This window comes from Vigna umbellata, chromosome 1 (genome assembly GCF_029865625.1).
Source record: "Vigna umbellata cultivar VRB3 chromosome 1, Vumbellata_1.0, whole genome shotgun sequence".
NCBI classification, from domain to species: Eukaryota; Viridiplantae; Streptophyta; class Magnoliopsida; order Fabales; family Fabaceae; genus Vigna; species Vigna umbellata.
The window spans coordinates 101,532,790-101,549,708 of NC_142165.1; the positions used below are offsets into that span (position 1 = coordinate 101,532,790).

The 16,919-nt window shown below is 30.1% G+C and overlaps 2 protein-coding genes across 2 annotated transcripts; both read right to left on the bottom strand.

Annotated features, from left to right (window-relative positions):
- Positions 1-424: 424 nt before the first annotated feature.
- LOC124841854 (heparanase-like protein 3) lies at positions 425-3,749 on the bottom strand. Its single transcript, XM_047318218.2, has 9 exons — positions 3,258-3,749; positions 2,854-2,890; positions 2,544-2,727; positions 2,275-2,420; positions 1,776-2,006; positions 1,515-1,704; positions 1,307-1,432; positions 985-1,084; positions 425-902 (listed from the first exon to the last, which is right to left on the bottom strand). Exons 1-9 carry the CDS (start codon positions 3,501-3,503, stop codon positions 588-590), a joined length of 1,575 nt encoding a protein of 524 aa, XP_047174174.2. The 5' UTR covers positions 3,504-3,749; the 3' UTR covers positions 425-587.
- A 7,910-nt stretch (positions 3,750-11,659) lies between these two features.
- LOC124841853 (NAD(P)-binding Rossmann-fold superfamily protein) lies at positions 11,660-15,157 on the bottom strand. The gene is made up of 4 exons (XM_047318217.2): positions 14,999-15,157; positions 14,710-14,915; positions 14,385-14,614; positions 11,660-12,282 (listed from the first exon to the last, which is right to left on the bottom strand). Exons 1-4 carry the CDS (start codon positions 15,088-15,090, stop codon positions 12,004-12,006), a joined length of 807 nt encoding a protein of 268 aa, XP_047174173.1. The 5' UTR covers positions 15,091-15,157; the 3' UTR covers positions 11,660-12,003.
- Positions 15,158-16,919: the final 1,762 nt, after the last annotated feature.

The window sequence follows — 16,919 nt, forward strand, 5'->3', positions numbered from 1 at the left end:
GATCATTTCAATGGTGTCATCAAAGGAAGAAGATGTACCAGTTGATTCCGTACAAGGCGAGAGTGATACAACAACTTAGTTTGTGATAGAATTTTGTTTTGTATAATTTCTTTTTTTTTTTTTGACAAACTCTCCTATTAATGTATATATATGACTCTTAGTGTAAGGTGAGGGAGATGCAACAACAATTTAGTTTAGGATAGAATTTTGTTTTGTATAATTTCTTTATATTTTACTTGTTAACTATCACATCTATAATGTTTTACTTAGTATTATATTTTAACTTTATCCTTTAATTATATTAAAAATTATATATTAATTATATTTAAAATTTATCCTTTAATCCAATGTGGCAAGAGATTAAATGTCCCTTTCAATTTACCCGAGACATTTAAAATTTGTCACAAGAACTGAATGGTAGGCATTAGAAAACAAACAAGTAGTCAAATTTGTGTAGGCCCCATTAGGAGAAGAGAAGATAAAACTATCACCAATAATAAGCTTAAACACAATTTTCATGTATTCTATCTCTTATTTTACGAATCACCAAGTGAAACCAATTTTCGGATTCACCTAGTGCCACTAAGCTAGCTGCATGCTGCAAGAATAACATTTGGTATATGAGCAAATACAATAGATAGAGGGCCAACTGTTATTGGCTTTGTTGAGTCTACATATATAGGCTCCAAAGGAGGAATTTCACCAGCTGAGTTTACACTTAAAATTTTTCCATTTAGCAACATGATTTGGCTATGTAAATTCCTCTCTGGTGCTGTTAAATGGTACTCTCTTCTCGCTGGTTCATGCACTCCACTGTGAGGTAACTTGTTAAATTTTAAGTCCACGTTCACTTCAACTGTGGTGCTGCTATCCAAGTTGAGCACTAATATTGTCACCCCTTTCTGTAAGAGAGAGTATCACATCAGATTTCAAGTATATCACACCTACCATGTACAAATACATACACAGAACTTCTTCACTTACGGATTCCTTTGCACAGTGTGCATAAGTTCTTATCTTCTTTGTACCATAGAAGGTGGTTAAAAGGACACGCTGTCCCATGAGTCGGTGCCAAAGAAGTGCACTGTAAGAAAGAAAGCACAAATCCACAAAAATGTACTTCAAATGGGACCCCACTTTAATAAAACCTCATGTTGTTTAGAAGAAATGTGTTCCTTAATAAAGTGGCAAGCAATTAATGAAGCAAATATCACACACATGGGATGACTGAATCTGATAAATCAGACAGTATTTAACTAGTGATGATGATGCTCATTGTTCAACTATGAAATTCATTTTTTAGTACCTGTAATAGTCTGGATTTGGCATGAAAGTACTAGTATTCAGTAAACCATAGTTTCCTCCTATCAAACTTTGTCTGCAGTATGTTCTGGTGTCATAAACAGCTGACATGCCAAGCTGGTCTAAATACCTGTGCTTAATATGATGGCTTTAGAAAATAAACCTGTAGGAATCTCTTTGTGTATTGACAAAGCAAGGGAAGATACACTAACCAGAAACTGTAGACAAATGCATCAGACACAAGATGATGGCCACTATTATAGGCCCCTCCTGCCTCACCAACCCATGATTTTGCCTTGTTTGTTGAATTTTGAAGTATACCTTTGAGACTTCTGAATGTGTCAGCCACTCCATCCAGACGGGAAGGGTTAAGAATGCTTTCAATTAAGTGGTCATCAACTCCTGTAAGTAGCTTTGAGTTAGAAATGGAGACTAGGAAAACATGATAAATTTATATCCAGTGGGGAAGATACCTGGCCCAAGATTATAAATGTGGTGGGTGACCACATCTGCAGATTTACCAGACTTGCTTATAAATTCCTTAAACCAATCTGCGTCAAAGAAGCCTCCAGGAGCAATAACTAGTGGCTTTGGTTCAATCCCTCTATATTCATTTTGAACTATCTTTCTTAGAGAAGCAACATCAGAAGCATATTGATCTGCTGCAACACTTACCCCAATTCCATGTCCACACAATTCATTCCCTGCACGTAACAAAAGACTCCCTAGTGGTTAGTCCACACACAAGATATTCACATTGCTTATACAACACCACAGTTAATTCTAAAGAAGGAAAGTTGGCATTTTCTTTCTTGTAGCAAAATAGTTTGATGATTACAACTATTTATATAAAAATTTAAATTTTTCAGGTGAACTCATGCCGTGTGATAAAAGATAATGATAGCATTAACCCTTAAAATTTTAATGCCCAGTCTTATTGTTCCATTTGTTATGAGCGCAGCATAGTCTTACCAAGTTCCCAACCATGAATGTGGTACTTCTTTCTGACAGTGTATCGTATTAAAGATTCAGCATTGGTGTAGTTCCAAGGTCCAACAGCAAAACCAGACTTTATAGATTTTCCAGCAAGCTCATTTAATCCAAAGATAACCTTAGCCCTGAAATATACCTACCATTGATGTTAAACTTGTCAAAAACACAGTTGCCAAATCAACAAGATAAGTCTATTCAGTCCCAACCACACTCATGGTTGATGACTCAAAAGGGAAAACTGATTTTACCCTGCTTTCTGGAAAAAGCTGTTTAGCTCATCCCACCTCTTCATCGGTAAGCACCCTCGAGTGAAACCAAACATTTCATTAGCATTCAAAACAAAAGGAGTACAGGGTTCTCGATTATCTTCAGTTCCGTATATGACCTTGTCTTGCAAAGTGCCACCTACTCTAATTTTCATAGATGAAAAGGCTGCAAAACGTTCAAAGGCAATGATACCTTAATAAACTCCCAAAACTACAACGAATCATCCAACAAAATATCTGAAAAATTAAGTAAATTGATGCGAAAACAACCCAGCTGTGAATCCTTTCATACCTTTTACTGCATTTAACAAAATTTTGTTGTTGAGATCCTGCAACAGATAAAAGTTATAGATGTAAATTCCCTCTGACATTTAACAACTATATCAGATTCGGAAAGTTTGTGACATGACTAGAACCTTTACTGCTGGTAGAGGGGATAATCTCATCATTAAATGATCAGAGAATTATTATTTGAAAAAATAAATAGATCTTTTTGCAAAAATTATTGTTCAGAAAACAACCTAGACATGCATTCTAGATAGATTCGAACATCATTCCGAAGAGGGAAAAAAAGCCACCGTACAGCAAATGTTATTTATAAATAAAAGGAAGGAGACGCAAAAGCCATCTTATTATTCCGAAGAAAAAAAATGGCAGATTAAGAAACCTTGAGAAAAAAAAAATAATGGAACTAACCAGATTAAGCAGAGAAGCATGCCCCCAACTACATTTTCCATAGTCACATTTCTGAGGAGGCCACCAATCCAGAGTTGCACACACAAAATCATCATCAATCCTTCCAATAGCACATTTCCCATGAACTAAAACAATCCCTTTCTCAACTTCTCCCACTCTTGCACACATAGCACCCACTGAAATGAAGCTTAAGCTTGCCAAGTACATCCATAGACACAGACCCAGAAGCCTTATCAGACAACCCATTTCCAGATTCAGCTAAATTTAAGATCTTTGTGACTTTTCTCAAATGGGCTGCTGAGAATTCATAGAACTGAGGCTTTGCTACAGCAGCAGATTTTACTTGCTTGCCATAGAGACAAAAGAGTGCTGATAATATAATGGCATAAAACTTCCTTCACAGGAAAGTTATGTTATGCCTGGCTGTTGCAAATGCTGGTGGAAAGAATGCAGCACTTATAAACTTGAGAATGCCTCCTCTGTCTCATCTGTTTACAGGTATCAGTTTCGAAAGAATCTTTAATAAATCACTGAGACTTTTTAATAATGCATATAAGTATAGAATAAATATTTACAAAAGGATAATGATATTTCACAATAATTTTTTTATAACATTTTAATATTATCTATTTATTTCAAAATTACCTCATAATTAATAATAATTATTATAAATGCCAACCTAGACTAATCACGTAAATGATGTTAAAATATTATCAAAATAATGTATCAAAGTATTGTTATCCTTTCTCAACTTAACATAAGAAAAAATTAAAAAAACTCATGATGTTGTGTACAACTGTCCCTTTTATTGAACACTTGCTTTTTTTAATGATTAATGATGAGAAAAACAAAACTCTACTTGTGAGTTAATTTACTTTAATTAATTCAACTTATTTGATTTAATTACATCTTTATTTTCTAGACGCTGTAATTTAATGTAGTAATTAATCATTTCTCAATTATCATAAATGAAACAATTGTAGAATAGCTGTCCGATTAATCTCTGAAAAACCAATTAAACTCTATTGTTCAATAAAATAAGAAATTTACTATCTTCCATTTTTGCTTCGACTTTACTTTCTTGCTTAAGCCGTGTGAATATCAGTATAGATAACAATCGTTCTTCCATGTTAGTAGTAAATAACCAAAGGATTATAATGATAGCTATTTCTTAAAGTATATAGTAGTAGTGCTTTGATAAAATCAAGAAAATAATGGTAGGTTTTTATAATTTAAAGAAAATCTCTTGTTGTTTTTCAAGGGAGCTTTTTTGCAATGTGAGAAATTTATAATGGAAGAAGAAATTAACGCGATTTTTGTTGCCAGTGGGGTCAGGATGAGGAAGAAAGTACAGAGAGGGTGAAACAGTGGACAGAGCAAGTTTCTGTGTTTTCAACTTGCATGGAAGAATTATTTGTATTTTGGAGTCGGCAAATCGAATATTGCATTTATATTTTGTTTTCTTTTATCATTTTGGCCGTATACAACACCATGATTTTTCTACGCTGTAAATGGTTGAGCGCAACGAAAAGATATGGATATGATGGTTACGCTTGAACCATCTTCATGTGACATATTGCTTCATTTCTATTTATGTTAAAGTGATTGAAAAAGTTTTAAGCTTTGAAATGTTCGTTTGGTGCATCGTTCAATGTCAATATCTCATAATTGTTGAATATGAACAAAGTTTTACATAAAATAAAATAAAAAATGAATATATTTTTATATACCTATAAGATATCTTTATTAGTAAAACAATTTTAAAGTAAAGCGGACAAATCTTATTAATACAGACATGTATAAGTAGGTGTTTATTGAACCTTCTTACAGTAATGACTTGGACTTGGGATGAACTAAGTGAGGAAGGCTTGATTTGGTGGTCATGTCACGGAAGTATTATTTTTCCTTTCATTCAGACATTGCTTTCATGGTCACAACTTGTGTTCTCTTAGATTGGTTTGGATTGGATAACGTTTTTGTGCCAAACAATTTTTAGGAAGGTTTTTATTACAGTTTAAATCATTTTGTGTTTTTGTTTTCTGCTGACACCATCCTGCAACACTCTTTATTCTATTCCCCTTTAGTTTTCTAACCATTTTTGTTTTCTCAATACTCAAGGTAAATGATTTGATTGAGTTATAACCACTTCCTTAGTATAGTTTTGTGTTTTTGTTTACTGTCATTAAAATGATTAAAAATATAAGATGTTATTTTTAGAAAAATGACATTCTTATGTTTATGGTGTTTTTTAAACTTTATGTCAATTAAACACTTATCATTTATAGACTCATAAAAGTCATAAATGTTACCATTAAATCATCATTTATTTTCTATTAATATCTAATAACTACAATATTAAACCAATGACGTTATTCTCTAAAAATGACAAAACTCTTAAACAAAATTAAATTTATCGTATTTAAGTTTATCTTTTAAAAGTTACATTCTTTATATGTTTCTAACAACAAATGGATCCGTTTCATACAAATTCAAGAAAAAATTCTTTCTGGTTCTGTGAAAGTAAAATGGTTAGCTGGCACAAGAAAAAATAGACCATTAGGTGATGCATAAACGAAAGAAAAAGTTCTGAAATTGGTGCCGAGCCCACCAACTGTTTGTTGTTTTGCAAGATGAGTGCGTAGATGGTATTCAAATGTAACTAATGTGATGAAAATTGAAAGCCAAAAAGTGTTCCAATTTTATGAAGTGGAAAGTGTCTCTCTCAAATTTACATGCCCCCATTGAAGTACTACAATCATCTCTACTCCATTATCACTAGCTGTGGTCCAGAGCATTGATTTGTTGAGCTACTACTATACCTTCTCATATGCACCTATGGTTGATGGATATAATTGGTTGATTGGGTCCATCTTTGCCCATATTGTTTATAATTTTAAAGTATTTCAGACACTTTGGATTAGGATGAATGGGAGCATACACACAATTATTCTTTGTTGTTTTGTTTTCCCTTGTATTAGAGGGAAAGGTATCATTGTTTGGTGAAATATTTGTTCAGTCCAAATTGACCTTAAAAGACACAATTACAATTGAAAAAGGAAATGTATTACTTTTCCTACTTCAGTTGTCATCCACTGCGCCACATTAATCTTCATAAATTATAATTAACAATTGGTATCTTAAAATGACAACTTTATAAAAGAGTTTTCTTTTAATAAAAATAGTATTGTGATGAGTTTTTCAGAATTGGATTTTTTTATAGAATGAATTTCTTCTGTATAAAACTAATTTTGAATCGTAGTTGTGGATCTGAATCTAATGTTAGGTGACTTTTTTGCGAAATCCCAAATACATGAAAGAGTGAAAAAGTTGTGATTGTTTCCCTTTTTCTAGGGTTAGCTTTTCAAACCTTTGACCCAAAAAGGTGGGACCTTTACGGAACCAGCAGGAGTTAACTACCTTAGTTACACTAATATTTTCATGTTCAGAAACATAAAAAAATATTCTGTTCTTTTACAAATAGATTGCAAAAAAAAAATGAAAGAGTATAAGGTCGTACGTTATGATGTAAAAGAGATTAAAATAAAAACTTCACTGGGCCAGTATGGTTTTCACGACCGGGTGTTTCTTCCTGCATTCTACTTTTTTTTTTCTTTTCACACCTCTATAAAACTTAAACTATCCTTCATTAAAATTATATAAAAAAATTTACATTTATTTTTTTATCCTTCATTAAAATTACAATAAAAATATTTAAATTAATAATTTTTATACTTTTTGAATTGAATATGTCAAAAATATTTTCAAATTTAAAAATATCTTTCAGAATATTCAATTTAAAATATTTAAAATAATAATCAACTATGTATAAGATATTTTGAAATCTGAATAATATATTTTAGAACGTTTAATTTAAAATATAAAAATACTTTTTAGATTAAATATTTTAAAAAATATTTTCAAATTTTGAAACCGTATTGTATAATCACTCAATCAGCCAAAGACGGTACAACTAACCATCTAGTAAAAAATGACTGAAAATTAATTTGGACAATAATAACAATTAAGGAACAGTTAAGTAGAATAATAATTATTTATTGGTGATTAATGAGTCAAAAATATTTATAAATATAAATATATATATATATATATATATATATATATATATATATATATATATATATATATATAATGAAAAAAGCGGGTAATTGAGTAATTGAGTGTCCAAGTGTCCTTTAGAGACACTCTCCTCATTACTAAGACAAAGAGAAGAAAGAAAACAGCATAACCTAGATGATGAAACAAACAACTCTGAATGCTTTGAATAAAAGATCTCAACCCTATCCAAACAGAAACTAAAAAATATTTTTATTTTCTGAACTAAATGAATGTAATATATTTATAGATTCAAAAATAACGAAATGTAAAAAAAAAAATTATAGAATGATGGATGCGGAAGGCATGCCATTTTATTGAATCTTCCATGTAGAGGTTCCAAACAAGAGGTCGAGCGGAGATGATTTGGGACAAAATGGAAGGAAGACAACATGTATGCCGAGCCGGAGAGCATATTGAAAATTATGGAGGTACAGGAAAAAAAATGGGGGTACAGAGAGTTAACTATAGAACTTTTAGTTTATTAAGTATACTAATTTTGGAGTCCAAATTTTTTGTTTTTTTTCATATTGCACTTAATTTAATATATTAAAAGAGTAGCATACTTTGTAATACTAAAATTGGTATAACTTTGAAATAAATAAATAAATAAAAATGTCATCTAAACACAACCCGACTTTCAAATTTCAAGTAGGATGTGCATTAAGTTTTATTTTGTCTACCTAATTTTCAATTTCATTTTGACAGTGGTAAATAATTGTTTCGCCTAAGTGAAGGGAGTCTCATACTCAAAACACTCTAAGTTGTCCTAAAGATTGACGATGATTCCTCATCATCTAAGTTGTGATTTTTTTTTCCTTGTCCTGATGGGGGCGAGTACTTGTCAAAAGATATTCCGTGATTTACTTAATAATTCTTGTAATAAAGATGAGTAATCATAGTTAAATGACTTGCCTTTTTTTTCATACATATATTTATAACATAATGAGTTTACCATTAGGTCTGACTCATTAATCACCAATAAATGACTTTCATTATTCCTATTAATCTACAATCAATGACTATTATTTTCCTTAGTTGTCCATTAATAACTATTATTGTTTATATTAGTTATCAATTAATGACTATTTTAGACCAACCGGTCATTTTCTTGCTTAATGGTCGACTGCTCAGTCCTTGACTGACCGGGTGGTCATACAGTACACTAATAAATTTGATATTTTTTAGAATGAGTTTAAATTATGTTTTCAATTACAGAATAAGTTTTATATTATTTTTAAAAATTATTTACTAAAAATTACCAATATTGTGTATATGTAGCATAATATTATATATTATTGGTTTTAATATATACTATTAAATGTTTTCTTAAATTAACATTTATTTTGCAATATTAAGAGTGATACAATGTACATGTAAATTAAATTGACTTCATCTTGTATATTATCAACAAAACACACACACATGTATATATAAACTTATTTTGTTTAATTTTTGTGAATAAATAGAAAATTTTAATAATTTTTCATAGTAAGATAAAATAATTAAAATTAAGTAAATAAATAAGATTTAACTAAGCAGCATAAAAAAATTAAATGTGAATTTTCTTACTTGAGTAAGCATAATCTTAAAATAAGATAAGAAGAACAACCTGTGGCTTAAACGAATGGTTCCGGGAAAACAAAAAAAAAAAACATATATTGTTTGTGAAATTAGGAAGAGGTTTTACGTAATTTTCAATAGACAAAATAGATTTGAACTTTTCAAAGTTACGAGTGGATCAAATATTCATCTCAAATTGATTCTCACCTATTTGGATTAGTTTACTACTTTTTATTTCATTAAATGAATTTGATTGACATGAGAAAAAATATTTTAAACATAAGACATTATAGAAAACACCTAATTCAAAGTAACGCTTAAAACAAATTATTTTTAATTAGATATATTTAAAACAATTATTTTTGTAACGATGGTTATAGGTTATGATTTGCAATTGAAATGAAAACCAATCAGCTTATTATCATTTATTTAAAGAATTTAAATTTGAATAATTAATGAATTAATTATATGATTGAAATATATTAACTAACTTGTTATGCATTTTCAGAAGTGATAGTTGTTTGAAATTCAATCCTAACATTACATGTCATGATTTATTACATCTCATTCTTTCAAATGTAAGTCAATTTTTTTTACCAAAGCTTTGACATGCTTAAATTTTATGTCAATTATATGTTAGAAAGTGGGTTTAAGCCGAACTTGCTAGGATAGGTTCTAACCAGGACTCTGATATCATATTAGAAGGTGAATTTAAGTCTATCTCAACCCCATAAAACCGTTTTTTAAGATGAGGTTTGCACCCACTTATAAACTACGAATTCACCTTATCTCTAGTGGATGTGAAACTTCCAACATTGTGCAATAATATATATTTTCATGTTTATATGTATTTCTTACATTCTATCTTCTACCTTTATTTTTATTTATTTTTTTGTCTCTTTATGTTTTGTTATTTATTTTGATTTTATTTAAAACAAAAGATTTAATTTTACGAAAAAAAATTAATAAACAAGCGTCATAAAGCACGAATATTGCATTAAGAAAATAGAATTTATTTAGTATAGTAAAAAAATGTATTATAGTATTTGTTAAGACAAGAATCATGGGTAAGCAATGTTTCTTCTTATACGATGAATCCATTTTTTCAAACCAATGAGCACATTGATTGGACTCACAAAAAGACATGTTGGAATGACTCAAAAGATGATTATGAAATGACCTTACATGAGATGAAACGTAGATCTTCAAACACTAACTTTAATCATATATAATTCATATACGACAATTTTGAAAACACGCATTCCAAATCAATTAATTATTTTATCAAAATTTTGAGTTAGATAAACATAAAAGAGAACTCAGTCAAACACGTTAAAAAAGCAAAATTAACCACACTCAAATAACATAAGGATGCCTTAAAATGATTCTGAATGAATGTTTAATACCAAACTACTTTTTATTAAAAAAAATAGGAGAATATTAATTATTAATCGGTAGAATGTTTATAATAATTTTAAGATAAATACCTAAATAGTCTCCACAATCTCGTATTCCAGTATTAAAATTAATATTTTATAATAATAATAATAATATTATTATAATTATATTTATTTTTGTAGTAGTAATAATATGAGTAACACTTAGCTGTCCAGAGGAGAGACGCGCCCAGGAAGATAAAATAAAATTATTCAGAAAAAAATTATTTAATATTTGTAATGATCAGTGCAAAAAGTTAATTTTAATGATTATGTTTTAAGAAAATGAATAATGAGAGAAGTAACACTTATAATATCTTTAAAATGTTTTAAACCACGATATTCAAAAATCAAACAATTGTTTAAGTTGATAACCTCATACCTTTACGCCCTGTTCTCTTGAGTGGATTTGAGGAAATGGATTTGAAGAGATTTGAGAGGATTTGAAGATAATTTTTTTTATCGTTTTTTTGAGCGAATTTGGAAGTAAATGAGAGTGAATTTGAAAATAAAATTTGTGAGAATTAATATAGAATTGTATTGACGTGACATATTAAAAAAAATTATTTTTAAGCTCATTTACCTCCAAATTTGCTCAAAAAAAATTATCTTCAAATCCTCTCAAATCCCCTCAAATCCATTCCCTCAAATCCACTCAAGAGAACAGGGCATTAGTTTTTTAACCGGTTTTTCAGCAGTCTAATTTTAAAACACTTAGATTAGCAACCTACTTTAAACGTTTCCTCTGTCAATCGCACGTAGCATTCTCGGAAACTGCTCTGTTCCTTTTATATTATTCGTCGTTCTCCTTCCATTTTTAATGATTGGATTTTGTAAAACTAGCATTCCGTCTGCAACTTCAAATTAAGAACCCTTTTCTACCTTCTGTAGTAATCTCCCAACAGCTTGCACGGGAAGAGAAAGGCATATCTTAAAATTACCATATATGTATTTAACCATTAATGCAGTGACGGTATATTAGAAGCAGATTCAAAGAGAGACTACTCGCATAACATGAATTTGAGAATGCTTCATCAATGATTTAGTCTGAGAATGCTTCATCAATGATTTAGTCTGAGAATGCTTCATCAAGCCGAATGCTTGTGGCCAGAAATATTTTTACTACTTTTAAATGAGTACTATGTTACAGAAGTATTCCTGTCCCAAATTAGCTGAAGTAAAACAACTGAAAGAGTTGTTCTGAATTTTAGTGTAGTGTTTTTAGGCATTTTAACTATAAAAAAATGTAAATCAGATAGCAAATCCCAAATTTTATATATAGACACACAATAATATTAATGGAATACTCTATATTTTTTTTTATGATTTACTTTTTTGACATACCACCGCCTGCTATAAGACTGATAGATCCATTGCACACAGTCATACAGTCTCCACAAACTTGGTCAACAAAAGTGCAGCTGCTTAACATTCACTATATAATTATGGATTGAGCAGTTTCAACTGCTCATAACTTATTTGAATATATATTTCATGCCCCCCGGACATGTTTTTCGGGGTTTAAGGTTTAAGACTTGGATTAGAAATGTAGTCATTTCCTAAGGGCAACAATGATGCAAGAAATGTGTATGTTGGATCATTCCTTGAAAAAATCCTTTCAGCGCCAGCATGATTCACATAAAGGAGCGCATGCGAGGCCTGGTTATAGACTGTGCCCCATCGACGTATATGGTTGTTCCAGTCATGTAGCATGATCCATCACTGATTAGATAAATGACAGTAGACGCTAGATCATTCTTAACATCAAGCCATCTCTCAAGCGGTGCAGCCTCCTTCACCAATTTCTCTGCTCTTTCCCTTCCCACGGATAATGGAAATTCATCTTGCAGGTGCAGGCCTCGGGCAATGGCATTAACTCTGATCTGGTACTTCCCTATCTCCAAAGCCGAAGCCTGAAGATAAACAAGTAGTATTAGATAGGAATAACATCAAAGTGTACCAACCAACCTGTCTAATATTTCCAAATTTGACACGGAACTATTGGATTGTGTGGTTGCCTACTTAGTTAATTATTCAGCAGTAGTAGATATCAGAGGCTTAAATATCAGAAGTTCAGTGCAGAAGAACAGGAACTTCTAGTTTGGTGTACTACTAGTATGGGCTTTAGCTTTAGCCAAAGTGCAACAGGGAAAGTTCATGGTCAATCAAGAACACATAAGATGAATTTTATCATGCCTTATAGCACCTCTATTGTAGCTACATAAATTTGTTAACCGGCCAAAAGCATTCCAATTTGGCAGATCAATATCACCTCTTTCTTTTGCTTTCGGAAACTAATCAAAATAACTCTAAAACAAGCACCGCATTGGGGCATATCACCTTCGCCAAATCAAATCTTGCCACCATGTTGCCCGCTCTTCCACTTCATTCGAATCAATTTTATATTGATCACAGCCTTATCATCCAATTCAATTACCACATCAGATCCTTTATATTCATGAATTTTCGACAGAAGTTTAGAATAGAAGCGGTCTTCCACGTAGAAAGATTACAAGAATAAATAACATATTTGGTGTATATGATAGAAAAAATAAAGGTAACAGAATTACAAAATAGATGGGGATAACTATTAAGGTAGATGAAACAGAAAGGGGATCAGAAGTTTTAATAGTGGTCATGATGAGAACTTAAGGAAGTTGATTGACTATCTCAAGCTTCAAGGTTAGAATCCATGGTTTGGTTAAAGGGTGTTTATTGGTTCATTGTTATTGAATCTTGGAAGGTTTCTTGAGGTGTTCTTTGTGGATCTGTGTAAAGGTTTATGCAGGAGTAGAAGATGATTTCAGGAACTCATAAGGGTGGGAGTTTAAGGTAGGATTAGTGAAGGGTTTTTGTCGCTAGCCAAATTCAAGTTGGTGGCTAGTGTTTTTGGGTGGTCAAAGCATGTCTGTATTATGCACGGACTCGAAGAAAAATAAAGAAGCTAGAAAAAAGGAGATTACCTTCCGAGAGACTTAGAAGCTGATAAAAAAAAGGAGAGAATTATAAGAAAACGAAAGAAAAGAATAAAGAAGGAAAGATTACCTTCCGAAAGTTAACGAGATTATAATTCAAAAAGAGGCTAGAAAGTCCAAGAATCTTGCACCACTCCAACTCAAGAGATAAACAAGGATATGATAATGATTATCGAGACCTAACTATCAAGATAAGAATCTTAAGGGGAGAAACTCTCTACTTTTCACAAGTTCTCAAGCTTAACTGCAAATGTTCTCAAATTACTTTTTATTTCTAATCAAAGTAAAAGTGTTTACAAAGTGACCAAACACAAGGCTATTAACTAAGAAGTCTCTTCTAACATCTTTCCTAGCTAACCTTATACCTAAACAAAGAGTTTATTACACGTAAGTTCTATCTATTTTCTTCAAGAGTTCTTTCGCCATATAGAGCTCTTCCTTTACCTCCTTTCATTTATCTTCATCCATAGTTTGAAGTGGTCCCTCCATATCCATGATCACGTAATATTCCTATATTTTTACCCTTCTGCAGGGTGAGATAGTGAACAAGGGATTGCAATTGAATCATCCTTCTGAAAATTCTTATTTTTTTAACAACCAACAAAGGTAAAAAGAATGATTCTGGTGTAATTAGTTTCAAACTGCATAGAGAACCACGTTCTCTGAACAAAATGTCAACAAAAAAATTTGTAAGAAACTCCGTTACCCACTAGGACACGTCTTATCTCTAAGTCGTGAAAATCTCAATTTCTATAAGAGAAGAATACGAAAAGCTAAAATAAATCTAACTTCTTCTGCAGAGTAAAATGCACCTCAAAAGTTAAGCTATATAAGTTTATTTTAGAAAAAAAGTCTAACTTTTTTTTCTCTTATAAAAATAATTATCGAAAAACCCTATGCAAACAAAACCTAGGTATAAAATGCACGAAATTTGATACACCGATTTAAAAATAAAAATTAAACAATATCAATCGCAATTACGAGGTGATTTGTAGAAGCAAAAACTAAAACTAAAAAAAGAAAGTTATAATTAGTCTTACCCTCACTAATTGCTGCACTCCTGCCAAGACAGAGGCATATGCAGCAGCTCCCGGATACAAACCCCTTTCAGCGCCAAGTATGGAAGTTAAAAAGACGATGGAGCCCCCGGCGTTGATATCCCGCATCCTTCGGCCAACAGCTTTTAACAAGAACCAAGCAGCCATAAAATTTATCTTCACTATTTTCTTAAACTCACTCTCAGCTAACTCAATATGCTCTTGCATTTTTCCTGTCAAGAATTGTCGGAAGCCCAATTCAATTAAGCTCAAATGTTCACGTTCGTTCCTCAAGCAACAATACCTCTTTCATGTCATAACAATTTACCTTCGTAACTGTAACAGTTGACAAAAGCATCCAATTTCCCCAAAATCTGGCATGCCTGATCAACAGAGTGTTGGAAAACCGATTCGCTCTGGTCTTCCATGTTCAATTCAACGACCTGCACAGTGCCTTTGTCAGATAGGGAAAGGGAATCCATGATTCTGTGCGCGATGCTCCGCAGGCAACTCTCATCTCCCAGCAAAACCAACCTGAAGGGATCGATCATGCATTCCAAATAAGAAACTAATAAAGGAAGAAATAGCAAAAAGTGTTCGGAAGCGAGAGAGTTCACCTGCACCCTTGCTTAGCTAAATGGAAAACGATACCCTGCGAAACTTCGTCGCCATTTGAGGTCAGCAGCACTTTCTTCCCTGACTTCTCCATTCTTCCTCAACAACTTTCTGGCTTGAACTCCAACCAACTTTCTCAGTCAAATCCTAATTAGCATATCAAGTAAAAGAATAAATGCATTACAATAGAAGAAAATTAAATATTTAAAAATTAAAAAATGTAAGAATGGTATTTTATTAAAATAGTTTGTTATATATACATACATATACATACATATACATACATATACATACATATACATATACATATACATACATATACATATACATACATATATATATATATATGTATAAATGTAAGTTAAGGTAACCTTACAAGGTAAATGTAATCTATAACTCCATACATGAAATATATGATGGTGGTGAAAATCATATACATCTGAAAGACTTTCAACTTAGATGAATATCATTTTGTATCTTTACATAGTCGTTTTCCTTCTACAATTTTTGTGATAAAAGAATGTTAAGGGCTAAATATATTTAAATAGGACTTTCGTCTGCAAAACTCATTTTTGATAAATAAAATTTAATTTAATTAAAATGTTTATCTATTATTTTTAAAGTCATATATGAAAATATATATTTTTTAATTGTTTTTTTCAATGATTCATTTTGGAAGAAGAGTAAAATTTTGCGTTCCTCTACAAAAATTTAGAAGAACTTGCAATGATTTTTATTATTTTTCACTGTGAAAAAAAAAATGTTTTCCATCACACATCATTCAATAAAAATTTATAAATTAAAATTTCCATTTATTTATAATTATAAATTAATTTTATTTTTAATTAATTATAATTAATGTAGAATTAAATATTAATAAATAGTCTAATAATATATGAATCAATATACTTAATAAATAATAATTTTTACTAAAATATATTCTAACCAAGTTATAAAGTTAAAAAACAAACTTTAAAATCAACTAAACTTTATAAAATTAATTTATAAAATAAGATTTGTATTTATTTTTATATACTGTGAATGTTAACTTTTTATATAATTTTTTATTTAATTCTTTTAATTTTTTGTTCAATATTTTTTTCTCTAATTAGGAAAAACTTGTTTAGGTTTGTATGGTAATAGCGTGACAGGTTTTTACTACACCTTATATATAATTTTAGCCACTTAGATAAAAAGATCGACAAATCGTGACAAATGCAAATAACATAATGCAATAAGATCAGAGGTAAAATAAGTTCAAAGAAATTAATGACATTTTCCAAACATTTAGAATTCTTTAAAATCGGCCTTAGGTTGGCAAATCTATCTGTTATGAACTACAAAAATTTATTATTGAAAAAACCACATTCAGATGAGCAAATTTGATAAAATGGTTAAATATGTTTTTTTAATTTTAATTTTTGATATAAAATTAATTTTATTTTATTTTAAATTTTGATATAATTTAATTATAAAAATTTTAAAATAAATAAATATAATTTTTTTAATTTAGTATCTTTATATTTTTTGTTTTATAGTTGTATTTGATGTATCAAATAGTATAAAATAATTTAAATATTAGTTTGAAATACTTTTCAGCATATTAAATAAATTTAATTTATTAAATTCAAATTTTAAAAATAAATTAATATAATTTTTTTAACTCATAGTTAAACATGTTAAATAGTATAAAAAATTCAAACGTAAATATGAAATATTTTTAACACATCAAAAGAATCAACTCCATTAAATTAAAATAATTGTATCATTAACTTTATATTAAAATTTGACTAGAACAAAATTTGAAATAAAAATAAATTCTAATTTTATATTAAAATTTAATAATTAAAAACGAATTTAACCTTTGAAATATACTTTAAAATATAAAAAAAGGTATAAAAATTTTACTTTTACTTCACATTA